This window comes from Bufo gargarizans, chromosome 5, assembly GCF_014858855.1.
Source record: "Bufo gargarizans isolate SCDJY-AF-19 chromosome 5, ASM1485885v1, whole genome shotgun sequence".
NCBI lineage: Eukaryota > Metazoa > Chordata > Amphibia > Anura > Bufonidae > Bufo > Bufo gargarizans.
In genome coordinates, this window is record NC_058084.1 from 99,314,379 (window position 1) to 99,337,079 (window position 22,701).

General features: G+C 39.8%; 1 protein-coding gene across 1 annotated transcript in view; it reads right to left on the minus strand.

The window, feature by feature from the left end:
• Positions 1-22,701, minus strand: part of SNTG1 (syntrophin gamma 1) — a 367,362-nt gene that overhangs the window by 224,636 nt on the left and 120,025 nt on the right. The window contains exons 5-7 of the mRNA XM_044294730.1: positions 22,471-22,528; positions 17,948-17,991; positions 17,825-17,866 (exon numbers count right to left, since the gene is read on the minus strand). Coding sequence (XP_044150665.1) covers positions 17,825-17,866; positions 17,948-17,991; positions 22,471-22,528 — 144 coding nt within the window. The remainder of the gene's footprint in view (positions 1-17,824; positions 17,867-17,947; positions 17,992-22,470; positions 22,529-22,701) is intronic.

Sequence of the window (22,701 nt, forward strand, 5' to 3'; positions counted from 1 at the left end):
CACAGTGCGGTTCTGTCACTCCTTGCTGTTGTGTAGGTTGGCTACCTGTAACTTCATACTGGCTACAGTTAACCTGTGTATGCTGGCTGTTGTTGGGGCGTGCTGGCTGCAGCATACTGTGACTGGTGTGCTGCTGTGTTTCTTTCATTGTTCTTGTTCTTCTCCTGGTTCTGGTGGGATTAACATTCCCTTGTCTGGGCCTGGGTGTGATTTATCAGGTGCCATCGTTATGCAGCTATTTCTATCTGTCAGCTGTGGGTCATGAGTCTTTTCTGTCTTGAACCTTGCTGGGTGCAGCATCTTTGCTGCTGACCCGGGGGGTTGCCATCTTCTCCTTCTGTATGGTGTTGCCTGGTAAAACATTGTTGTTTCCCTCACATTCATGTCTGTCTGCTTTGTTCGACTGTGTCTTGCTATGTTCTGTTAGTATCTGTCCTTGTCTGAGGTTTGCCTAGTCTGTATTATGTTTTGCCTCGGTACCCTTGTCCATGTCTAGCCTGGTCTTCTTTGTCCAGGTCCTTTATAGTCTGGCAATGCTTAAAGGGAACCTGTCACCGGGATTTTGGGTATAGAGCTGAGGACATGGGTTGCTAGATGGCCGCTAGCACATCCGCAATACCCAGTCCCCATAGCTCTGTGTGCTTTTATTGTGGAAAAAAAACAATTTCATACATATGCAAATTAACCTGAGATGAGTCCTGTACATGAGATGAGTCAGGGACAGGACTCATCTCAGGGTAATTTGCATATGTATCAAATAGTCTTTTTTCCACAATAAAAGCACAGAGAGCTATGGGGACTGGGTATTGCGGATGTGCTAGCGGCCGCCCAGCAACCCATGTCCTCAGCTCTTTACCCAAAATACCGGTGACGGGTTCCCTTTAACTGCTTCTGAACCTGTCTTGTTCATGATAGCCTGGCAGTGCCTTACTGCTTCTGTTCCTGTCCTGTTTATGTTTTACCTTTGGTGAGAGGGTGTAAAATGTTCCTTGCCTGCCTTGTCTTGTAGCCTGGTCATGTTGGTTCTCCGGAGGGAGGATCTTTTAGTCTATGTGTGCAGCTCTGGCTAGGACCGCTATGTAGCAGTGTATACATAGGGTATAGTCTGCCAGTTCTGAGTCTTGTCTGTTTCCGGTTTTGTTTTGTCTGTACAGTGTCCTGTGTTTTGGTTGGGTTCATGTTTCTGGGTTCTAGTCTAGTCTTAGGTTTGTGTGACCACTAGTGCTTGCACCAGCATCTGTTTCTGCAGATAAGTGGCCAAGTCCACTGGGACCATCCTGGAGGTACGGCCTGGTGAGCCCTCTGTCAAGTTCATACACACGAACAGGGGCTCTGTGGAGAACGGGGCTCACTTGTTTCCACCCTCTGGGTTTAGCCCCAAGTTAAACCAGTACGCTTGGTCCAGTGGTAGTATCTGCCACTATACCCTTGCCTGCTTGTCCAGTAGTTACTGTCATGTTCATTTATTACATGTGTATAAAGTATTCAGTTGGTGTTCCTGGTCTGTTATCTGTCTTGTCATGTTTGCAAGACATTCTGGAGGTCTGCTGGTCTTCCAGGACATGACACCCTGTTTGTGTGTGACAATGGTCTTGCTATTCTGACAATAGAAATCTGAGATCGGGCCTGTAGAGGTAGAATGTAGAAGAGAGAACAGTGATAACAGGTCCTCTTTAAGCAATACATGATCCAATGGTTATTTTGCAATTAATACTTTCACACAATAATAGAATACATGAGAAAAATGCAGCACAGAAAATATATAATATTCCTAAAATGCCAACAGTTATCAGAGCAAATACACAGATGGACAGAAATTCCTGCTATAATGTAAGAACCATTTGTGAGACACCTAAAATCACAGCTGTATAAACTGTCAGAGCCATTTTAATTACTAAAAGCCAAGCAGGAGACAATAAAATGTGATTTGCAGATCTGTCATCTAAGCAAATCCAGATACTAGAAATGGTATTGCAACACATTAAACAAGGCAATTGTCAACTACAATTCATAAAGGAAATAAACTGGCTATTGCCTCAGCATTTGCTAAAATGTTACACAATTCATATCTCACAAAATATTAATAACATTGTCAATTGTTGGGCTAGATAGGATATGAAAAGAAGGTGCATCACAGGGTAAGTACATATGTTCAGTATAAACAGACCTTTCTAAGATGTGTAGGACTAAGCACACATCACTAAACCCATCAGAAATACCTCCTGAGTAAAATCCCTACCAATGTCCATAGACCCATTCTAAAAGTTGTCTACCTTGCAAGAAGAAGTGGAAGCAATGAAAGCCAGATGATTGGTGAAATGAATAGCATCAAGAGCAGATTATCACCAGGAGATCCAGTAATAAAGCAACTTATTTATTGGTGAACTCTTATCATAACATTGTGTTTTAGGACTAACCTGATGAAGGAGCATCATGAGTCCTGAAACGGGTTATCACCAATAAATAGTTTCCTTTCATATTACTGGATCTTCCGGTGATCTCCTGCACTTGATGATTGTCAATTCTTTGAAGTTTGACTGGTCATCTGACTTACATTTGTTTACTCACCATGTACTTAGAAAAATATGGCCAGTCTAGGAGGATGTCATCATACTTCAGGATACCCAAAGCTTGTCTAAAGAGGTTCTCCATGTATTTTTCTTTAGGCCTAATTGAAATTTACACTCATGTGCAATCCAGACTGCACCCGCAAAGTACGACGTAAAAGCGCAAGTCACACTTTTTTTGATGCACTATTGTTGTCCGTTTACTTCCAAGACTCATTCGTTCAAATGAATGGGTCTGCCAAAAAATTAAAGCACCCGGACACCATATGGACATCCTGTTATAACCATGTTTTGCAGATGGAAATTAGAATGGCTGTCTGAATCAGGCCTAGACTAGTGGCTAAGGATCTCCTACCTGACAACCATATGTAAACAGTTGTGGCTGTTAGGCAGTGCATCTTGCGAAACCAGCCTATCTCACATGACATAAAACAAATTCATATTGTACAAATAAAAATAAATGCAATATTTCAGTCTATAACTTTCATACAGAGGCATACGTGACATATCACATGCCATATTGTGTGAGTTATTATCCTCTAGTAATATTGCTTCTAGGGAAGAATACAGTGCCAGTTGGAATCACCATCAAGAAGCACATCAACTCTGTATTGTGGAACATCAGTCTTAAAAAATATACTGAAAATGTACTACATTTTAAAATTTATGTTTAAAACTAAACAACAGCAAATCAATTATAAAATTTGTAAATTCAACCTGAATTTTTTAAAACTATTTATCACAAACCCAAATTTTCTGTGATTCTGTTCAGGGGAATAGAGAGAGAGCATGAGGCTGTGTCACCACCAGACATCTGAGAAGCTCTGACAGACGTTCTTCAGAACCTCCTCCTTGAGGTTCCTTTTGATTTGCTTTCGTTTTCTCATCTCGTTAGCTTCTCTCAGCTGTCATGTAGTTGCACTGATTGCATCCCTTTAAATCCCTTCCCATACTGCATCACTTTGCGGTTTATACAACTTCCTGGAGTGTGTGCATGCTGGATGCTACTACTGAGTCTTCTACAGATAAGTTTTGTTCATTCATTTGTGTTTTCCTGTTTGCTGGATCCCAGGTGACTCTGACTCCCTCCGTATCAAGTGTAGGGAGCCGGTGGTCGTGTCCCCTCACTATTATAGGGTGTTCAGGTGTTATACAGTCGAGGAACGAGGATATGCGATCATCTACCATTGAGATTTTCTCTTTATCCTGAATTGGAGGCAGAGGTTCAGGTAGCCCAGTCAGAGGCTCCTGATCTTTGTCCTCCTGGGAGGTTGTTTGTGCCTCTCGCTTTAAGACACAAGATTTTTAAGGAGCACCATGATACTGTCCTTGCTGGGCACCCGGGGGCAAGAGCCACAGTGGATCTCATCGCTCAGAGATTCTTGTGGCCGGCGCATCGTAAGTCGGTTGAGGGTTTTGTGGCAGCCTGCGAGACCTGCGCTGGTGCAGAAGTCCCTCATTCATGGTCCTCTCCTTCCGTTACCCATTCCTTCCCGTCCTTGGACACATCTGTCCATGGACTTCATTACGGACCTGCCTCGTTCCTCGGGGAAGATTGTGATTCTGGTGGTGGTGGACCGTTTTAGCAAAATGGTGCATTTCATTCCTTTTCCTGGCTTGCCCAATGCTAAGATGCTGGCGCAGGCATTTATTGATCACATTGTCAAATTGCATGGTATTCCTTCAGACATAGTCTCTGATAGGGGCACGCAGTTTGTTTCCAGATTCTGGAAGGCTTTCTGTTCTCGCTTGGGGGTTCGGTTGTCATTCTCTTCTGCTTTCCACCTGCAGTCGAATGGCCAGACAGAGCGCGTCAATCAGAATCTGGAGACATATCTGCGCTGTTTTGTGGCGGAGAATCAGGAGGATTGGTGTTCTTTTTTGTCCCTTGCTGAGTTTGCTTTAAATAACCGTCGTCAGGAGTACTCTGATAAGTCACCATTTTTTGGTGCATATGGGTTTCATCCGCAGTTTGGGACATTCTCTGGAGAGGGGTCTTCTGGTTTACCTGATGAGGACAGATTCTCCTCGTCTTTGTCATCTATTTGGCAAAAGATTCAGGATAATCTAAAGAGCATGAGTGAGAGATATAAGCGTGTGGCGGATAAGAGACGTGTGCCTGGTCCGGACCTGAATGTTGGTGATCTGGTGTGGTTGTCTACTAAGAATATCAAATTGAAGGTTCCCTCCTGGAAGTTGGGTCCTAAGTTTATTGGGCCTTACAAAATCTTGTCCGTCATCAATCCTGTTGCCTACCGTCTTGATCTTCCTCAGACTTGGAAGATCCATAATGTTTTTCATAATTCCTTATTAAAACCTTATGTCCAACCCATTGTAACCTCGTCTTTGCCTCCTCCTCCAATTGTGGTTGATGGTAATCTTGAATTTCAGGTCTCTAGGATTGTGGATTCTTGTGTTGTCCGCGGTTCTCTCCAGTACCTCGTTCATTGGGAGGGTTATGGTCCTGAGGAGAGGATGTGGGTCCCAGTGACAGACATTAAGGCCACTCGTCTCATCAGGGCTTTCCATAGGTCCCATCCTGAGAAGGTGGGCTCTGAGTGTCCGGAGTCCACTCCTAGAAGGAGGGGTACTGTCACCACCAGACATCTGAGAAGCTCTGACAGACGTTCTTCAGAACCTCCTCCTTGAGGTTCCTTTTGTTTTGCTTTCGTTTTCTCATCTCGTTAGCCTCTCTCAGCTGTCATGTAGTTGCACTGATTGCATCCCTTTAAATCCCTTCCCATACTGCATCACTTTGCAGTTTATACAACTTCCTGGAGTGTGTGCATGCTGGATGCTACTTCTGAGTCTTCTACAGATAAGTTTTGTTCATTCATTTGTGTTTTCCTGTTTGCTGGATCCCAGGTGACCCTGACTCCCTCCGTATCAAGTGTAGGGAGCCGGTGGTCATGTCCCCTCACTATTATAGGGTGTTCAGGTGTTATACAGTCGAGGGACGAGGATATGCGATCATCTACCATTGAGATTTTTGCATACGCTGAGCAGTTAGGGAGAGAGCCAGGTCTGTTGCAGGGCTCTCCCTTTGGTTCCTTAGTTTTGGATCCAGTCAGTCAGATCTTCATTTTGTGTCTTCCAGTTTTCTGTACACCTTCTGTGACAGGCTGACACAGAAATCTTTGCCAGGTAGATGCTGGCAGACTGTAGATTTCTGCTGAAATTTACACCACATTTCTAGAGCAAGTAATATTACATTTGATGGACTGCATAGGCCCTATAACTTCCCATCCACACCCTTTCAGTAAAGCAGCAAGTGCAGAATAATCAATGAAAGGTCTCATACCTTTGCACAAAGAGGGGCTTGAGCTAACATTTGTGACTTTTCTATGGCTGAAAACTGTCAGAGAGCTTAAACAGTAACTAAACTTTTGTAATGCGTTCTTTTAAAATGTTCTAAATACCCTAAATATAATTTTTGTAATATACTTTATTAATATACTTTATTAATCAATTACTGTATGTGGTTTTGTTACTGAAATAGGCACCCAAAGTCCGGAATGCTATTATACCTTAAAATCATTATTCTAGTACAATGCTGCCATGTCAGTTCTGTACTGGAGTATGAATTTCACTCGGGGCCACAGTGAACATGCCCGAGCATACATCGCTGCTTCTGCCTGTGCTTTTTTCACACTTGGCTTAATTTGGGCACAACACATTGGTACCCTGTAAGTTGTGCTATGCTATGAATTTAGCTGAAAGGAGCTCCTGCTGGTTCTGCTCATCTGAAAAGCTCTCTATAGAATATTGGTACAGGAGCAGGAATGTGCTATAGGGAGCCTGAAGATGAGTGGAACGGGATCAGGCAGGAGCTGAGGAGAGAGGGCTCAGGCGTGGGATAGCTTCGCTCAGCTAAATCCTGGAAGAACACAACTTTACATGGTATAGGGTACTGATGTGCTGTGCCAGAATTTAGCCAAACCTGACGGGAGCTCAGACAGGAGCAGTGATATGTGTTCTGGCCTGCAGCCCAAGTGAAATCTTTACTTCAGTACAGATCTGACTCGTCAGCGTTGTACTAGAATAATGATTTTAAGGAGCAATAGCACCCACTTTAAATTTTGGGTGTCTACTGTAGTAGAGTTAGCACACATGCTTGATGAGACGTGTTATCTAAGCAAATTGTGTTAAGCAAACACTTTCAGTTGCTTTTAAACAGATTTTGTTTCGAGATAACACAATCTGAAGTACTGTAGGTATTGCACCTTTTATACAAGTGTTCCATTTAGACAGAGATGCTCTTTAAACTGAATTAGTCACAAAATGAATGCTCCACTATCTGTTCAATCGTTCACTATACCTGTTCAGTCAGGAATGCCAGTAAACTCTCTCAACATATGGTACATGCAGAAATGTACATAAAATCTAATAGTCAGATGGAGCTCCTACTGTATCATAAAGCATAGTCCATTTCTCGTGTGGTACAGATTTTTTATAAAGCCATCCTCTGGCAGATGAATACAACTGAAATGCATATCCTTTTTTTAATGGCTTTTTAATATGAAGAAATAAAATTGGATGTTTTATATTTCTACAGGGAAGATTGTTCTTCTGTGCAACTAAATACAGTAACTATATACAGTAGCAAATGTATGTCTAAATGCTGAAACAGTCCACCAAATATTAAACCCTAAATGGTTTCAATATAACATAAATGTATTTATAATGTAAGGTTATGATGTGTTGAGCAAATGTAAGCATCCAAAGTGGAATTCGATCTGAAGTTTAGGAAAAATTAAATTTGCCTCAAATTCGAATTCGCACTTTGTGGTAATGAATAGTTTTTTTTTCTGAAATGGTGACTGCACAAAGTGAAAGTAAGAAGCCTGGGAATGCAAGATCACCCATAATGCCTTGAAGCCAACCAATCCACAGATAGCCATCCCCTGTGATGGCACAGCCCTATAAAAGCCTCATCCTGCTCAGTCTCCGCTATTTCACTGTAAGCTGAGCATAGGGGGAGACGTGACAAGCACTCATGCCCTATGGCACGGGTGCCAGAGGCGGCACTCAGAGCCCTCTCAGTGGGCACCAATGCCCTGGAAAAAGTCTATGGTGTACCAATATGCCTTAGACTTTTCCTGCTATTTCACCAGCGCAGGGCGCACTATAAACAGCACAGGCAGCGCACTGAATGTAGGCAGACTATTATAGCTACATGATAAAGTACATGGAAGATATACTATATTGGTATTCAGGGTAAATTTCTAGGTTGGCACTTTGCGATAAATAAGTGGGTTTTTGGTTGCAGTTTGGGCACTCGGTCTGTAAAAGGTTCACCATCACTGCCCTAGGGACAGTGTTGCTGAAAACTGTTTAAAAAACTTTTTTTGAAAAGCATTGAATAGGGACAGTGCAGGGAGATCGTAGGGAGAGTTTTTTTGAGACTGTAGGGGGAGCATGTTGAGACAGAAGGGAAAGTGCATTTTCCGCGTGCATCTTGTTCAACTGCTGTGACATACATAGTTAATCTATTATTTTACACATAGATTTACTGTCTGTCAGATTCAGTATTAAAAGGTGGTCTAATATATTGCCATGTGCATCTTGTTCAACTGCTACAACATTCATAGATAATTTGTTACATTACTGATTTAGTTACTGTACACTATGGCCAACAGACAGTTACCTGGGCCCTCCAAAGGAACAGGCAGTGGCAAAAATTTTTTGCTGTAGCTGGCAAAAGTAGAAGCAGAAGAAGGGGGGTGGTAGCCACAGAAACAGGCCAGAGCTACCACTGTCATTCAACGGTCGTGTTTTAACCAACAAATGTTTGGTTTTAACCCTATTATATTTTTAAAGACAAATATCATCTGGTTCATAGTATATATTTGTATAGTTTTCAATTTTATACTTCTGGAATATGGAAATATATATATATAAATATATATTTTTTTTAAAGGGATTCATGTCTACAGTGTTAAAAAAAAAAACTATTTCTGTTCATTCAGTAGCCATTTACAATTTTAATGTGTACATTTTTTTTATTTATTCTCGGTCAATTTTTGAAAGTTCTTCAGTGTTTGTATTGTTATCAGATACCTAACATTTTAAAATAAAAAGCTTTAAAAAAATTCTAAATTCTCTTTCCATAATATTTTCTGACAGCCAATATAACTTTTTATATTTCGGTCTACAGAGCTATATGAGGGCTTGTTTTTATGCAGGACGAAATTTAGATTTTATTGGTACAATTTTTGTAGTACATATGACTTTGTGATCACTGTTATTCAATTTTTTGAGGGAGAAAAGATGACCAAAAATATGATGAATTGTGTGGTTTTTTTTTTTTTTATTACATTATAGCACAGGAAATTTTTATTAATATTTAATAGTTCAGACATTTTCAGATGAGGAGATACCTAACATGTTGATTTCACTGCAGGGGCTCCGATCAGAAGGCAGAGGGAACCACACCTCTCTGCCTTACCTCACAGATTCTGAGGGGTTAAATGACAGGGTTCGCAAAGATCATCATTCTCTGCTGCAGCTGGGTATCTGCTGTATGATACAGCCAGCACCCACGCGTATGAAGCGGGCTTACTGCAGCAGCACTGTGATTCATGATTAAATAATTTGTTATGAATCAAATTTCTTGTCAAAGTTTGGAGAATCGGTCAAGTTGAATTTTTCAAACAGAAAGTGCGGGAACCGCGCTCTACCAAACAGTTAATGTCAGTTCTTGAACCTTGCAACCATAGAGGACCGAACGTCCACTCCAGCTCACAGAGGCGTTATTCGCAGAAAATTAATGTTCATACGAAAAGGTGTATAAACCGCCTCCTACTGGTCCACAGATCTCTTGAAGATTCACCAACCATGGAATCCAAAACACCGGACACGAATACCTTCAAGAAGGAATAGAACAGATGGTGCAATACCCTCGGGATCTTTAAAGGTAAGAGGTTTATTGTACTTACAATTATCACATTACAAACTTGCACATAGAAATGCCCGACCCGGGTTTCGCTATTCGCTTCTTCAGGGGCTGCGGTGCACTCACCGCTGCAAACACGAGTAAAATGTCTTCTACCCCGGAACTGAAACGGACTTCCGTTCTCAGATTGCTTATCACCTACAGGTGTCCGATATCAAAACGTATATCAAGTGTGCAATATAAATAAACATATAAATTCACGTAAAATAGTCAATACATACAGTGTAAATACATATATAAACATAAAATTTTGCATATAAAATTATTATATAAATATATAAAATATATAAAAAATATATAAAAAAGATGTAATAGTATCAAACAGATCAAGCCATACAAACTGCTTTTATATCCCACTCTATATTTAATCCCTGTGGGTGCAGGGTGTCCATCTCATATATCCATTGCGCCTCTTTTTTATTAATTTGCGTGGCGGGATTACCTCCACGCCAATGGCGTTTTACTAGTTCAATACCGCAAAATTTTAAACCAATGGGATCTTTCTGGTGGACTCTTTTAAAATGGGCTGAAACACTATGCGTTTCCAGCCCCTTTCTGATATTTCTAATGTGTTCTGCCACCCGAACTTTAAGCTTCCTTAGTGTTCTACCTATATATTGGAGCCCACAAGGGCACTCCAACATATAGATAACTCCCATAGTTTCAGCAGGAGATGTTTCCCTTTATCCTTGAAGTAGTAGTTTTGGAGGTGGATACAATTTCTTTTATTTTAGATTTTTTCTTTTCTTCCCTAGAGCGGTTTTTGCAAGCAAGGGCAAAAACCACACCAGGTAATAGGCATTGGAGGAATTCGTTGTGGTGAGATCATTTTTCACAAAGCTGTGTACAATACGATTCCTAACAGTAGGGGCTCTTTTAAAAATAAACGGGGGTATTTTTGGGATAAGGTCTCCAATAATCCGATCATTTTTTAGAACATTCCAGTTCTGATGGATAATTTTTCTAATCTGGGGGCACATAGTAGAATAGGACGTGGAGAAGGCAAATTGGTACTTATCCCTTATCTGGTTTGGATCCATATTTTCATTCCTTATTTTAGGGTTATCTGATTTTACTTCTTCTCTCTGTTTGTATAATGTTTCCCTTTCATATCCCTTTTCTATGAACCGATCTATAATGATGTTACTTTGATTCTCATAATCTTCTATGTTGGTACAATTCCTTCTGATACGTTGTAGCTGTCCTTTCGGTACATTGCACAACCAGGGCTTATGATGACAGCTACTCCTTTCTATGTATCCATTCCGATCTGTGGGCTTAAAATAAGTTTTGGTTGTGATTCTTCCTTGTTCTAACATAATCTCTAGATCAAGAAAGTGGATGGTGGTTTTACTAATCTCCTCAGTGAATTTTATGTTCCATTCATTGGAGTTGATATAGGAGATAAAATCCAACAATCCCTTTTCAGTAGCCCTGCCAAATACCGATGCAGTCATCGATATATCTTTTCCAAAAACTCAGACTGCCATCCACGGTATCTCTCTTTAGTGCAGGGGAGATGGTGAAATGCTCCCAGTATGCCATAAAGAGGTTGGCAAAACTTGGTGCGAATTTCGCACCCATCGCCACACCAGAAATTTGCAGGAAATAATAATCATTATACCAAAAATAATTGTGTCTTAAACAATACTCTATACAGTCCAGGATAAATATTTTTTGGTTTTCACTCATCTGCTCATCCCCATCCAAATAAAATTTAACCGCTTTCATGCCAATTTCATTAGGTATTATAGTATATAATGATGTAACATCCAGGGTCATTAGATGGGTATTATCTGAGATGTTGTCAATATCTTTCAATAACTCCAATATATGCCCTGTATCTCTTAAATAAGAGGGAGTAGGTAGTCACAAAACGCTGTAAAAAAATATCAATGTACTCTGATACTCGACTGGTGATTGAGTCGATACCAGAGACTATCGGTCTCCCAGGGGGGCGCTCCACATTTTTATGCACCTTTGGTAAGTAATATATAGTGGGAGTTTTTGGATATAAATTATTTAAATACTGATATTCTTTCTGGTTAAGAACCCCTTGAGCGAGACCTCTTTCAAGAAGGATTTTTAATTGCTTCTTATATTCGATGACCGGATCACTTTTTAGTTTCTTATATGTCTTTTCATCACTCAAGATTCTTACCATTTCAGCATCGTAATCTGCCTTATCTAACACTACTATCCCCCCCCTTTGTCGGCTGGTTTAATTATTATTTTATCATGTTGTTCAAGATTTTTTAAAGCCTCTTTTTCTTTTTTACTTAAATTATTCTGCTTCATGCCCCTTGTATCTACTTGGTCAAGTCCCTTCAATACACCACGTTTAAATGCTTCAATACATTCATTTTCTTTATTGTCTGGATAAAATGTAGATTTATTCCTTAGATCTGTATATATCCTCGTCCCATCTGTTTGGGGAGCCCTAATAGGATTTTTTATAAGGTATTTACGAATATTCAGTTTTCTGATGAAGCGGTGTAGGTCCAAGTAGGTCTCAAATTTGTTACCCTGAAAAGTGGGTGCAAACTTGAGACCCTTACCCAGGACCGACAGTTCCTCCGATGATAGAATATGTGAACTTAAATTGTATATACCTATAGAGTTCCCCTGCCTTTCTTTGCCTCGGGGCTTGTTGTGTCTCCTTCCTCCCCTATTGCCTCTACCTCTCTTTTTTTCTTTCTGGGAGTTTCTTCCTTCTTTTGCGGTATTTGCGGTATTTTTCCTTTTACTAGTTTGTGAGGAAAATTTTCTTCCTGGACACTGTTGTCAATTCTTTCATTAGGGTATGATCGTACTTCATTGCTATTTTCACTTTCAATATAGGTTTCATATTTTTTATTTATTTTGGGGGAATAAGTCTCCCTTCTATTATATCCTGTTTTATTCCCATAGCTTGTTTCATTATAATACATATCATTATGATTCCTATAATTTGTTTCAGTTTGATACCTTCCATTATGTTCAGGTGCATAGTTGTCCATACCTCTATGATTAAAATACGGGCGGTATTGTTGTCTAAATCTCCCTTGATTTTGGTATTCTCGGGGGCCCTGATGGTACCAATTATTATTTCCTCGATATGGGTGAGTATTATAGTGGGAATGGCCATCCCCTTCATAGTTGTAGTGGCCATAATTTTTTCGATACCCATTCCACCTGGGTCTATAACCCCGAGGATTTTTTTGACCCCAACCAGAGTTAGATTCTACATGGTGATTATGTGTAGTATTTTTCTGTACGGTATTCTCATTGTTTGTAGGTTCACTGACAAAGACTGCTATTTCTTCCTTTTTTTGTTGTTTCCATTTGTACACTGTGTTATTTTTATAATCATCAACTACCTTTAAAAACTTTTTTTGTTTTTTCTTTTTCACTTCTTGCTCAGCCTTCACTACCTCCTTCTGGCATTTAAGTGATAATTCATGATATTCAGGTAGTTCTTTAAATGGCGCTAGTTTAGTTTTTATGTCATCTATCTTATTACATAACTAGGTGAGTTTCCTTTTCCTCCTTTCAATAATAAATCTTATCGCTCCAAGACCACATAAATTGACAAAATCTTCCCATTCCCTTAAATCTTCTTCAGTATCGGAGTTAAAAGGCAGTTGCCACCTTAGACCCTCTGGAATTTTTTCTTCTACCAGAAGTTTTTCCAGGGATATCACATCCCAGATGGTACTGATTTCTTTAACCATCAGCGCCTCTAGATTGTTAAATACAACATCAATGTCATTACTACACTGAGGCTGTGGTTTTTCATTGAAAACTTCATGTACATTTAAATGCATGTTATCTCTAAATGTAAAGATATCTACGTCCATACTTCACACCAAATGAACCCAGACACAAGAAAGAAAATTATATAATGTTGTCTGGTGTGAAAGTAATGGACCTCAGCAGCGGTCCCCTTAAGGGAGTAGGTTTGACCTCCTAAGTAAGTTACAAACAGAAAGTGCGGGAACCGCGCTCTACCAAACAGTTAATGTCAGTTCTTGAACCTTGCAACCATAGAGGACCGAACGTCCACTCCAGCTCACAGAGGCGTTATTCGCAGAAAATTAATGTTCATACGAAAAGGTGTATAAACCGCCTCCTACTGGTCCACAGATCTCTTGAAGATTCACCAACCATGGAATCCAAAACACCGGACACGAATACCTTCAAGAAGGAATAGAACAGATGGTGCAATACCCTCGGGATCTTTAAAGGTAAGAGGTTTATTGTACTTACAATTATCACATTACAAACTTGCACATAGAAATGCCCGACCCGGGTTTCGCTATTCGCTTCTTCAGTTGAATTTTTCAACTCTTCACTCATCTCTAGTTATTCATCTCTAGTTATAGATGAACAAATACATTCTAAAATTTGACAGGGATTTTTCAAAAAAATACTCATTCTGCCAAACCTAAATTCTGAGAGAGAAATAACTTTTCCAAGCAATCAGAGCACTTTAGATTTAGATTTAATATATTTAGACCCAAACCCTCCATTTGGACAAATCAGACCAAAATATCTTTGATCTCTTGCATTGTAAGGGTAATTTTAAGTGACTGATTGGTTTTTCCATTTAATTTTGTTTAATACTCTGTGTAATAGTTCATAAGTTTCCCTTGTAATGAAGTGGGTTAGAGAGAGAAACCCATCCCCCATCGTGCTGATAAGACCACATTCCTGAGTGATCTTAGAGACATGCTTGATGCACATTGGAGGAGGGGCTAACAGGTTAAAACTCTGCTACCCACCTTGTGTCAGGAGACTCCACCAGGTTTCCATTCTAGGTAGGATGTGAGTATGATTGCCCTATCTCTCTTGTACACCCTGGGGTGTCGGTCATGTGTTATAACGCGGTAGACAGCCATGGGTTGTAGTGTCTCCACCCCATTTAGGCTAGTGATGTTTATTTGCTTTTTTTTATTCTGTATGTGATTTCTTTGTGTTATCATATATTTAATCATTTAGTAAATATATTTATTCATGTAGACTGCGTAAGTTTATTCATTCTAAAATCTTTCGAATTAACTTTATGTTACATTTCTAATTATGATTAGAGATGAGCGAATTTCTCAAAAAATTTGATTCTGACGGTTAAATGAATTTCCCACAAAGATTATTTTCGATTCGAATTTATTTGTGATGAATCACATAAAAAAAAATGCTATTTCCTGGCTGCTGAGAGCCTGCATAGTAGTGTAGAACATGCATTGCATGAACATACATAGGGAGCCCGCTGTGCTAGTGAATAGTGATGTCGCGAACATAAAAATTTTTGTTCGCGAACGGCGAACGCAAATTTCCGCAAATGTTTGCGAACTTGCGAACCGGGCGAACCGCAATAGACTTTAATAGGAAGGCGAATTTGAAAACCCACAGGTACTCTTTGTGGCCACAATAGTGATGGAAAAGTTGTTTCAAGGGGACTAACACCTGGACTGTGGCATGCTGGAGGGGGACCCATGGCAAAACTCCCATGGAAAATTTTGTAGTTGACGCAAAGTGTGATAAGTTGAAATCGCAATGCGTTTTATAGAACTTGAATTAATCGCATTGCGATTTCAACTTTCTCAAATCTGACAGTACATTCTAGCATGGAGTCGTTCCCATGGTGATGGGGACGCTCCATGAGCACGGAAGTCAGCAGAAGTTCTGTTGAAATCACAATGTGATTTATAGAACTTGAATTAATCGCATTGCGATTTCAACTTAGAGCTTCTGACGACTTCCGTGCTCATGGAGCGTCCCCATCACCATGGGAACAGCTCCATGCTAGAATGTACTGTCGGCTTTGAGAAAGTTGCAATTGCAATGCGATTAATGCAGATTATATTAATCACATTGTAAATTCAACTTAGAGCTGGGTTCCTAATGGTTGTTGTATTGCTAGAATATAACGAAGATTGAGAATATAGTGCTATATTCGTTATATTCGTCAATTCTAGCAATACAACAATTAGGAACTTAGCTCTAAGTTGAATATAACCTGCATTTTTCGCATTGCGATTACAACTTAGATCTGAGTTCCTAATGGTTGTATTGCGATAATTGACAACGAATATAGCACTATATTCTCAATCTTCGTTATATTCTAGCAATATAACCATTAGGAACCCAGCTCTAAGTTGTAATCGCAATGCAAATAATATAACCTGTATTAATCGCATTGCGATTACAACTTTGTGACACTGCAGCTTCAGAATTAATCTAAGATGGATGCTGTCCTTGCTTTTTGATAGGCAGTGGGAGGGTCTGGGAGGGAGGGTATGCTGATTGGCTGGAATGTGTCTGCTGACTATGAGGTACAGGGTCAAAATTTGCTCAATGATTACGTATAGGAGGGGGACCGAACATCGCATATTTTCGCCCGCCGCTGCAAACGCGAACATGCGATATTCACCGGGAACTGTTCGCCGGCGAATAGTTCGGGACATCTCTACTAGTGAAGCAGTACTGTGAGTTAGTATGACACGCAGATGACAGGTGTCACTCTTAGGCTACTTTCACACTTGCGGTAGAGTGATCTGGCAAGCAGTTCTGTCGCCAGAACTGCCTGCCGGATCCGGCAATCTGGATGCAAACGTACAGCATTTGTAGACGGATCTAGATGTGGATCCGTTTTACAAATGCACTGCAAGAACGGATCCGTCTCTCTGGATGTCATCCGGAGAAACGGGTCTGTTATATATTTTTTTCACATTTTTACCGGTCTGCGCATGAGCAGACCTGAAGGACGGATTCGGCATTGCGGCACTAATACATTTCAATGTAAATGAATGCCGGATCCGGCATTACGGCAACTGATCTGGAATTTTGGACCAAGTTAATACTGCAGCATGCTGCGGTATTTCCTCCATCCAAAACGCTGTTCAGTGACTGAACTGAAGACATCCTGATGCATCATGAACAGATTTCTCTCCATTCAGAATGCATGGGAATAAAACTGATCAGTTTTTTTCTGGTATTGAGCCCCTATGACGGAACTCAGTGCCGGAAAAGAAAAACGCTACAGTGAAAGTACCCCTAGAATCACTTAACACTTCACTCATTTGGTCAATTGCGGGGCAAAAAATGACCAAATAAGTGTAAACTCAGCCTTACATGTCAATGTTAACGTCAGGTATAAAGAAGCATGCAGTGGCCCAAGATTCTACTATAGAGTGAAAGAGCGCACTTCTTTTACACTGTCTTCAGCTGATTCCACATATATTTCTACAGAAGCTGTTCTGTTACACGCTAAGACAAGTAGAGCCCCCCTGACAGAGTGGAGAGGGTGTCAGGAGTAAGTTTGCTTTGATGTCATTGTTTATTTTGCCCTTCTTCTCATCCATCATGAGAACAACCCTAAAAAAACGGATCCTGTCTTTCACACGGTCAGCATTTGCTTAGTAATCCATCAGTATTGCTAAGAATGTAATTTCACTACAGAATGGCGAATAGACGTACTTATATTTGCTATTAATACAACCCAAAACTTGCTGTAACACAATGTATTTTTACCGCAGAACAGCAAGCTGACATATTTGCTATTATTACACACCAAAACTGGCTGTACCAAATCGCACTTTCCTTTAAGAAGCAAGGGTGGATGGAAATAGTTATTTTTCACCTAAATACACCCCAAAACTGGTGGTATCAGAGAGCACTTTCCCCCAATAACAAGCAAGGATTACTGAAGTTACTGATGTATCATATAGTGGGGAAAAAAACTAAAAGCAGCCGTATAACTGCTATTTGGATCCCCAATTAGTGCAGCAGTAATAGAATCGCTCCTATTACCCAGGCTTTACACTCCCCTATTGGTCCCTGCTCTCTCCCTACAGTGTGGATAATGCTTTCCTATCCTTTCCCTAAACTATGAGTAATTTTTCCCTGAACTGCTCAATCATTGTTTTTTTGTTTTTGTTTTTGCTGAATAAAGTCTTTCCTACACTGTCCCTACCGCCTGTCACATCTCTCCCGGCACTAAGTACACTGGAAATTGGCAGAGACCAAGGTGGCTGAGGCTATTTGTAAGGCTGTGACATCACATGGCTGCATGCATGGCATTGTGGGTGATCCCTCATTCCCAGAGTTCTTAGTTCCTTGTTCTAACATGTGCATCAGCCATTTTAGGAAAAAATAAGATGCGTTACCACGAAGTGCGAGGAAATTCGAATTCAGTACAAATCAAATTTGTCCTGAAATTCGGATCGAATTCCACTTCGTCAACTTCAATCCACTTATCTCTGATGATTATTATGCATATTATTATTATACCTATTTGTGTGATTTCAAATTCAACACTTACCACTTCTTCATGCTTGCACTTTCTCACATTTATACCATTAATCTGAAACCAAAACATATTCACCATTATTAATGACTACCATGAGGTATAACCATTGCAAGAATAGCATCGAATAAGTCTTACTTGCAGAATGGCATCTCCGATGAACAAAAGACCAGAAAGCTCAGCTATAAAAAAGACAAAAAAAGATAAACTGGTGAATAAACATCACACAAATCCAGGAATTGATAGATGAAAATAAGAACAGAAACTGTGTCTTTCCTTTAGATTCATATATGAAAGCGTTCTCCATGCTGATAATTCCAAATACAAGATACAGAAACTCATTTTACAGGCTGCCAAAACTAGAGGGTCTGGGAAGAAAACATTAATCCTCCTAAATCTCCTATGGGCAGTCGTAGGAGTCACACACTTGGCAATTTTGGTATTTCAGAGAATGCATTTTCTTGATTAGCAATGAGAAGGATGCATCTATCTGCCACCGTGGTAAAATTCAATTTGCCTCTAATTCTTCCCCGAGTAATAATTTATTTTTTCATTATCCAGTCATCACACACAGATTGCAAAGCTTTGTAATGGCTCCCAGACTTTTAGAAGGACCGTGTGTACTTTGTGCATCAAGGCAAAAAACCCACATCGAAAAATAATTTCTTAGATTAATGAAAAGGATGTGTACCTGTGGTTTACTTACGTTTTTGTCGACTCGCCGATCTCCAGGCATACAGTACAAATCCTAATAGGATCATCCTTGTGGGAAATAGTGCATATGGGGAATTCTAGCCGGATATCATGCAGCTAAAGTAATGCACTGAATATCAATGCTGCAGTGTGAAAGGAATAAGCATGCTGTTTCATGGATCGTAATCATAAGAATTATAACTTGCTTCCATGGTGGGCCCTCAGCCAGCTAAAGGCATATATATTAAAGACTCTACACTAGACACTACATATTACTGAATTGAATGACATCTCTGGTGACCCTGCAAAATCATACTGTAGTAGGGATGCTGTGACAAAATCTAAACATGAGCGTTCCAATATAATGGTGGCATGTTAGATAGACATTTTAGTACTGTAAAATGTGAGACAGGACTCAAAGAAAGACACTAAAGAGACTTCTGAGCTACATAGGAGATTTATATCTCAGTACAAGTGCTAAATTCACAACCAATACAGGTCAGTACCTCTCTGGAATCTCCTTCATGATCCTGGGACATACTTTTGAGTGAGTAAGGGAGGCTTAGGTAACAGCTTCTCCTCTGCTTTCTGTGTGCAATGGCTGGAAACTAGTCTCCATCCACCATGTCGGAGAGACATGCAAACTAGATGTTCAGCATGTACAGAGGAAAACTGCCAAAATATGCCATATACATTTGATATAGTGGCCAGAAATCATGTTATTTCTCATGTATCCAAACAATACTACTGATTAATATGTTGTTTGTTGAAAGGTTAGGTATGCTTCAATGTTTAAAAATGTAACATAATCTAATCATATGTATTTATGGCTCTTAGTAGTGCTTAGGGGAATAGAAATGCTCAGGCAGACCACAGTTCTGGTAGCTTGTTAAAGGGGTTATCTGAGTAATTTTTTTGTTCTTTGTATGTTTCTAACTAATCAAATGTAACAGCTTTGCCATGCACTTACTGCATCTGTAGTTGCGCCGTTCTCAGATTTCACTGAGGGTCACATGACCTGTGATGTCAGCTTCTCTCCCTGCTCTGATGATGTTTTGTGCGTAAGCCTGAGAGATCAGATATGAGTCTGTACAAGAGACGTCACTGTGCTGGCCACGCCCCCTTGCACTGCTGGCTGCTGCTTATTGCTCTCTCCCTGGATTCTTAACCCCTTCAGCTGCACAGACTCAGGGCTCAAGTACTGAGTAACTTAAGGCAGTCAGGAGACAAATGCTGGGCACAGGAGCTCACAGACTAGAGGAGTTCTGCACAAGATCAGGTAGGGAGAAGATCCTGTTTGTATCAGCAGTGTCATTTTCCAGCTGGAACTTGTAGTTCTACACATACAACATGCTGCTGAGTATCCCAGCAGGCAGACATGTCACTCAGGGCAGCACTTGTATTCACTTCCTTTGCAGAGCAGGGGGACAGGCAGATATTGCAGGTAAACAAAGAGCCAGAAGAGAACCAGGGAAATAAGAAAATAGATATTTTTTTGCCTAAAACTTGCTCAGCTCAGTTATATATAGCTGCCCATCAGTATTTACAGTACTATATATTTTTTTGACAAGCTTACTTTACCCCACAGGCAAAGTTTTTATGTGTTTTTATGTGCACAATGTTTCTATGTATCTATGCCACAAATCTTTCCAGTGAAAAAAAAATGCATTAAATTTCTAAAAGAGTCAATACATATCATGCAAAGCCTGTGCACTGGTTTGCTGGCACACAGTTTGGCAGAATTCTACCACCTTTTGACTAGTAAATCTCCCCTATTACATGTATCTAATACTCACTGTGTCACTGACGAGCGAACAAAGTCAGATATTAAATTCAAACATCATTTGAATTTGTGATCTATCTAACAAATACAGTGTTTCTGAAACTCGCTGTGACCAGTGAAGAAAGTGAGATAGCAAAGGCAAACATCACTTCAAGTTGTGATCTAGCTAGTGTATTTAAAAAATGTTATTTCTTGTTTTTCCAGATTGTCTGCTGTCAGTTCTTGAACCCAGGACCTGCTTCTGTATGTGCTGGCCATACACATTCAATATCTGCCAGCTGAGCAATCGTTTGGCCGACAGCTATCTATCCCGCCTCCCTCCCGGCTTCCATATACACATACGAACGTATCTGTGTATGCTATGGGGAGAGCGGAGAAAGCCGCTACCAGACAGTTCTGTTGTCAGCTTATCTCCCAAAGAACAAAAGCATTGTTTGCCAATATTCATGTTGTACCATCCTTGTCTTCCCCAACATAATCTGCTGGGTGAGAGTAGGAACTCCCCACAGATATTATTAGTGTGCCGTTCTTGGCGGATTCGGCTGACAAAATATAATATGTCTGTTTAACATTAGCAGTTGAGCTGCAGGCTAAACTGGAATCAATCAAAGGATTTTCTCTAACTAAAAATCTTACAAGTATTCTTCTCATTTACAATATACAGGTATCTACAGATACATCGCTATATACAATAAAATTGTATGGAATAACAGCAAAAGTACAATTTATCTGGCAATTATAAAAATGTGATTTAGCAAAATAAACTACAATAAAACGTGCTAAAATGTGTTTATTGTAATTTATTTTGCTCCATTACACAGCAACTGCAACGTCTGCCTCCATTGACAGTACGCCACTGCTGACCAGTGAGGAAAATCAGATATCAAAGTCAAACATCATTTGAGTTTGTGATCAATCTAGCAAATACAGCGTATCTGACACTCACTGTGACTCCAAACAGTGAAGAAAGTCAAATGAGAAAGCCATATGCGATTTGAGTTTATGGTGTGAAATCTGCCTAGATTACATTCAGTGTAATAATTACCCATGCATGATTTCGCCAGCAAAAAAATCTGACATTGTCCTTATAATTTGTTATTAAAGTAGCATAATATAAGCAATAGTCTGGTGGCAGATATCAGCGTCACATGTCAGCGTCAGAGTCAGGAATTATTTTGTCTCAAGCTGACATTATTCTGATATTTGATTATAACATCTGATGATGTCCTCAAATAAACACTGTGCCCACCAGTCTTAGGGCTCATGCACACGACCGTATGGCTTTTTCAGTGTTTTGCGGCCAGTTTTTTACGGATCCGTTGTTCTGCTTTTTGTTTCCGTTTCATTTCCGTTTTTCCCGTTCCGTTTTTCCGTATGCCATATACAGTATACAGTAATTACATTTAAAAAAAATTGGGCTGGGCATAACATTTTCAATAGATGGTTCAGCAAAAATGGAACGGATACGGAAGACATACGGATGCATTTCCGTATGTGTTCTGTTTTTTTGCGGACCCATTGACTCGAATGGAGCCAAGCACCGTGATTTGTGGACAAGAATAGGACATGTTCTATCTTTTCACGGCGCGGAAATACTGAAATGGAATGCACACGGAGACACCAGTATTTTTTGATGAACCATTGAAATGAATGGTTCAGTATATGTTCCGCATACTGAACTAAAAAAAGTCCAGTATACTGAACGCAAAATACTGTCGTGTGCATGAGCCCTTAATCAGATGGTTCACTGATATAGACTGTGCCAAATTATTCAGAGGTAATATGCACCAGAAACTGAAATATTTGCCTGCTAAATGCTGGCACAGATTCCTGGTGTAACTTATGTAAGATTTCTGAAATAAATAATAACCAATCTGCCGAAACACACACTGTAGGCCTTTTTACATCCCGTCCACACTCTGCCCACTTTTTAGAACATAAACCAGACATGAACCAGAATCAAAGTTTAAAGGGGAAATGAGAAAACATTTGCGTGATACATTTAATTCCCATTGTTTGTAGTACATTTAATATTTCACTAATCACATTAACAAAACATCTGCCTGAACACCAAAAAAACTCTAAAACACAGATGAAAAATTGAATTTTGACAAATTCAGTTTCGTATGCCAACATTTACAAATGTTGAGTGAAAGTCTACCATAAATATGTTAACATACTGTACCTCTTTGTTCTTTGGATATCTTCGATATAACAACTGGAATATTATGTTCAGATCCCCCCTAAAACATATAAATATTCCATCTACTTATTAAAAGTTGTACTACAGTTAACATATTCATACATAACTAAAGTCATTTGTTGATATTCTGAAACATAACAGAAACACATTATTTGAACAGATACATAGTTGCAAGATTAATCTCTCCTATGAGATATCATCCATATGATGGCT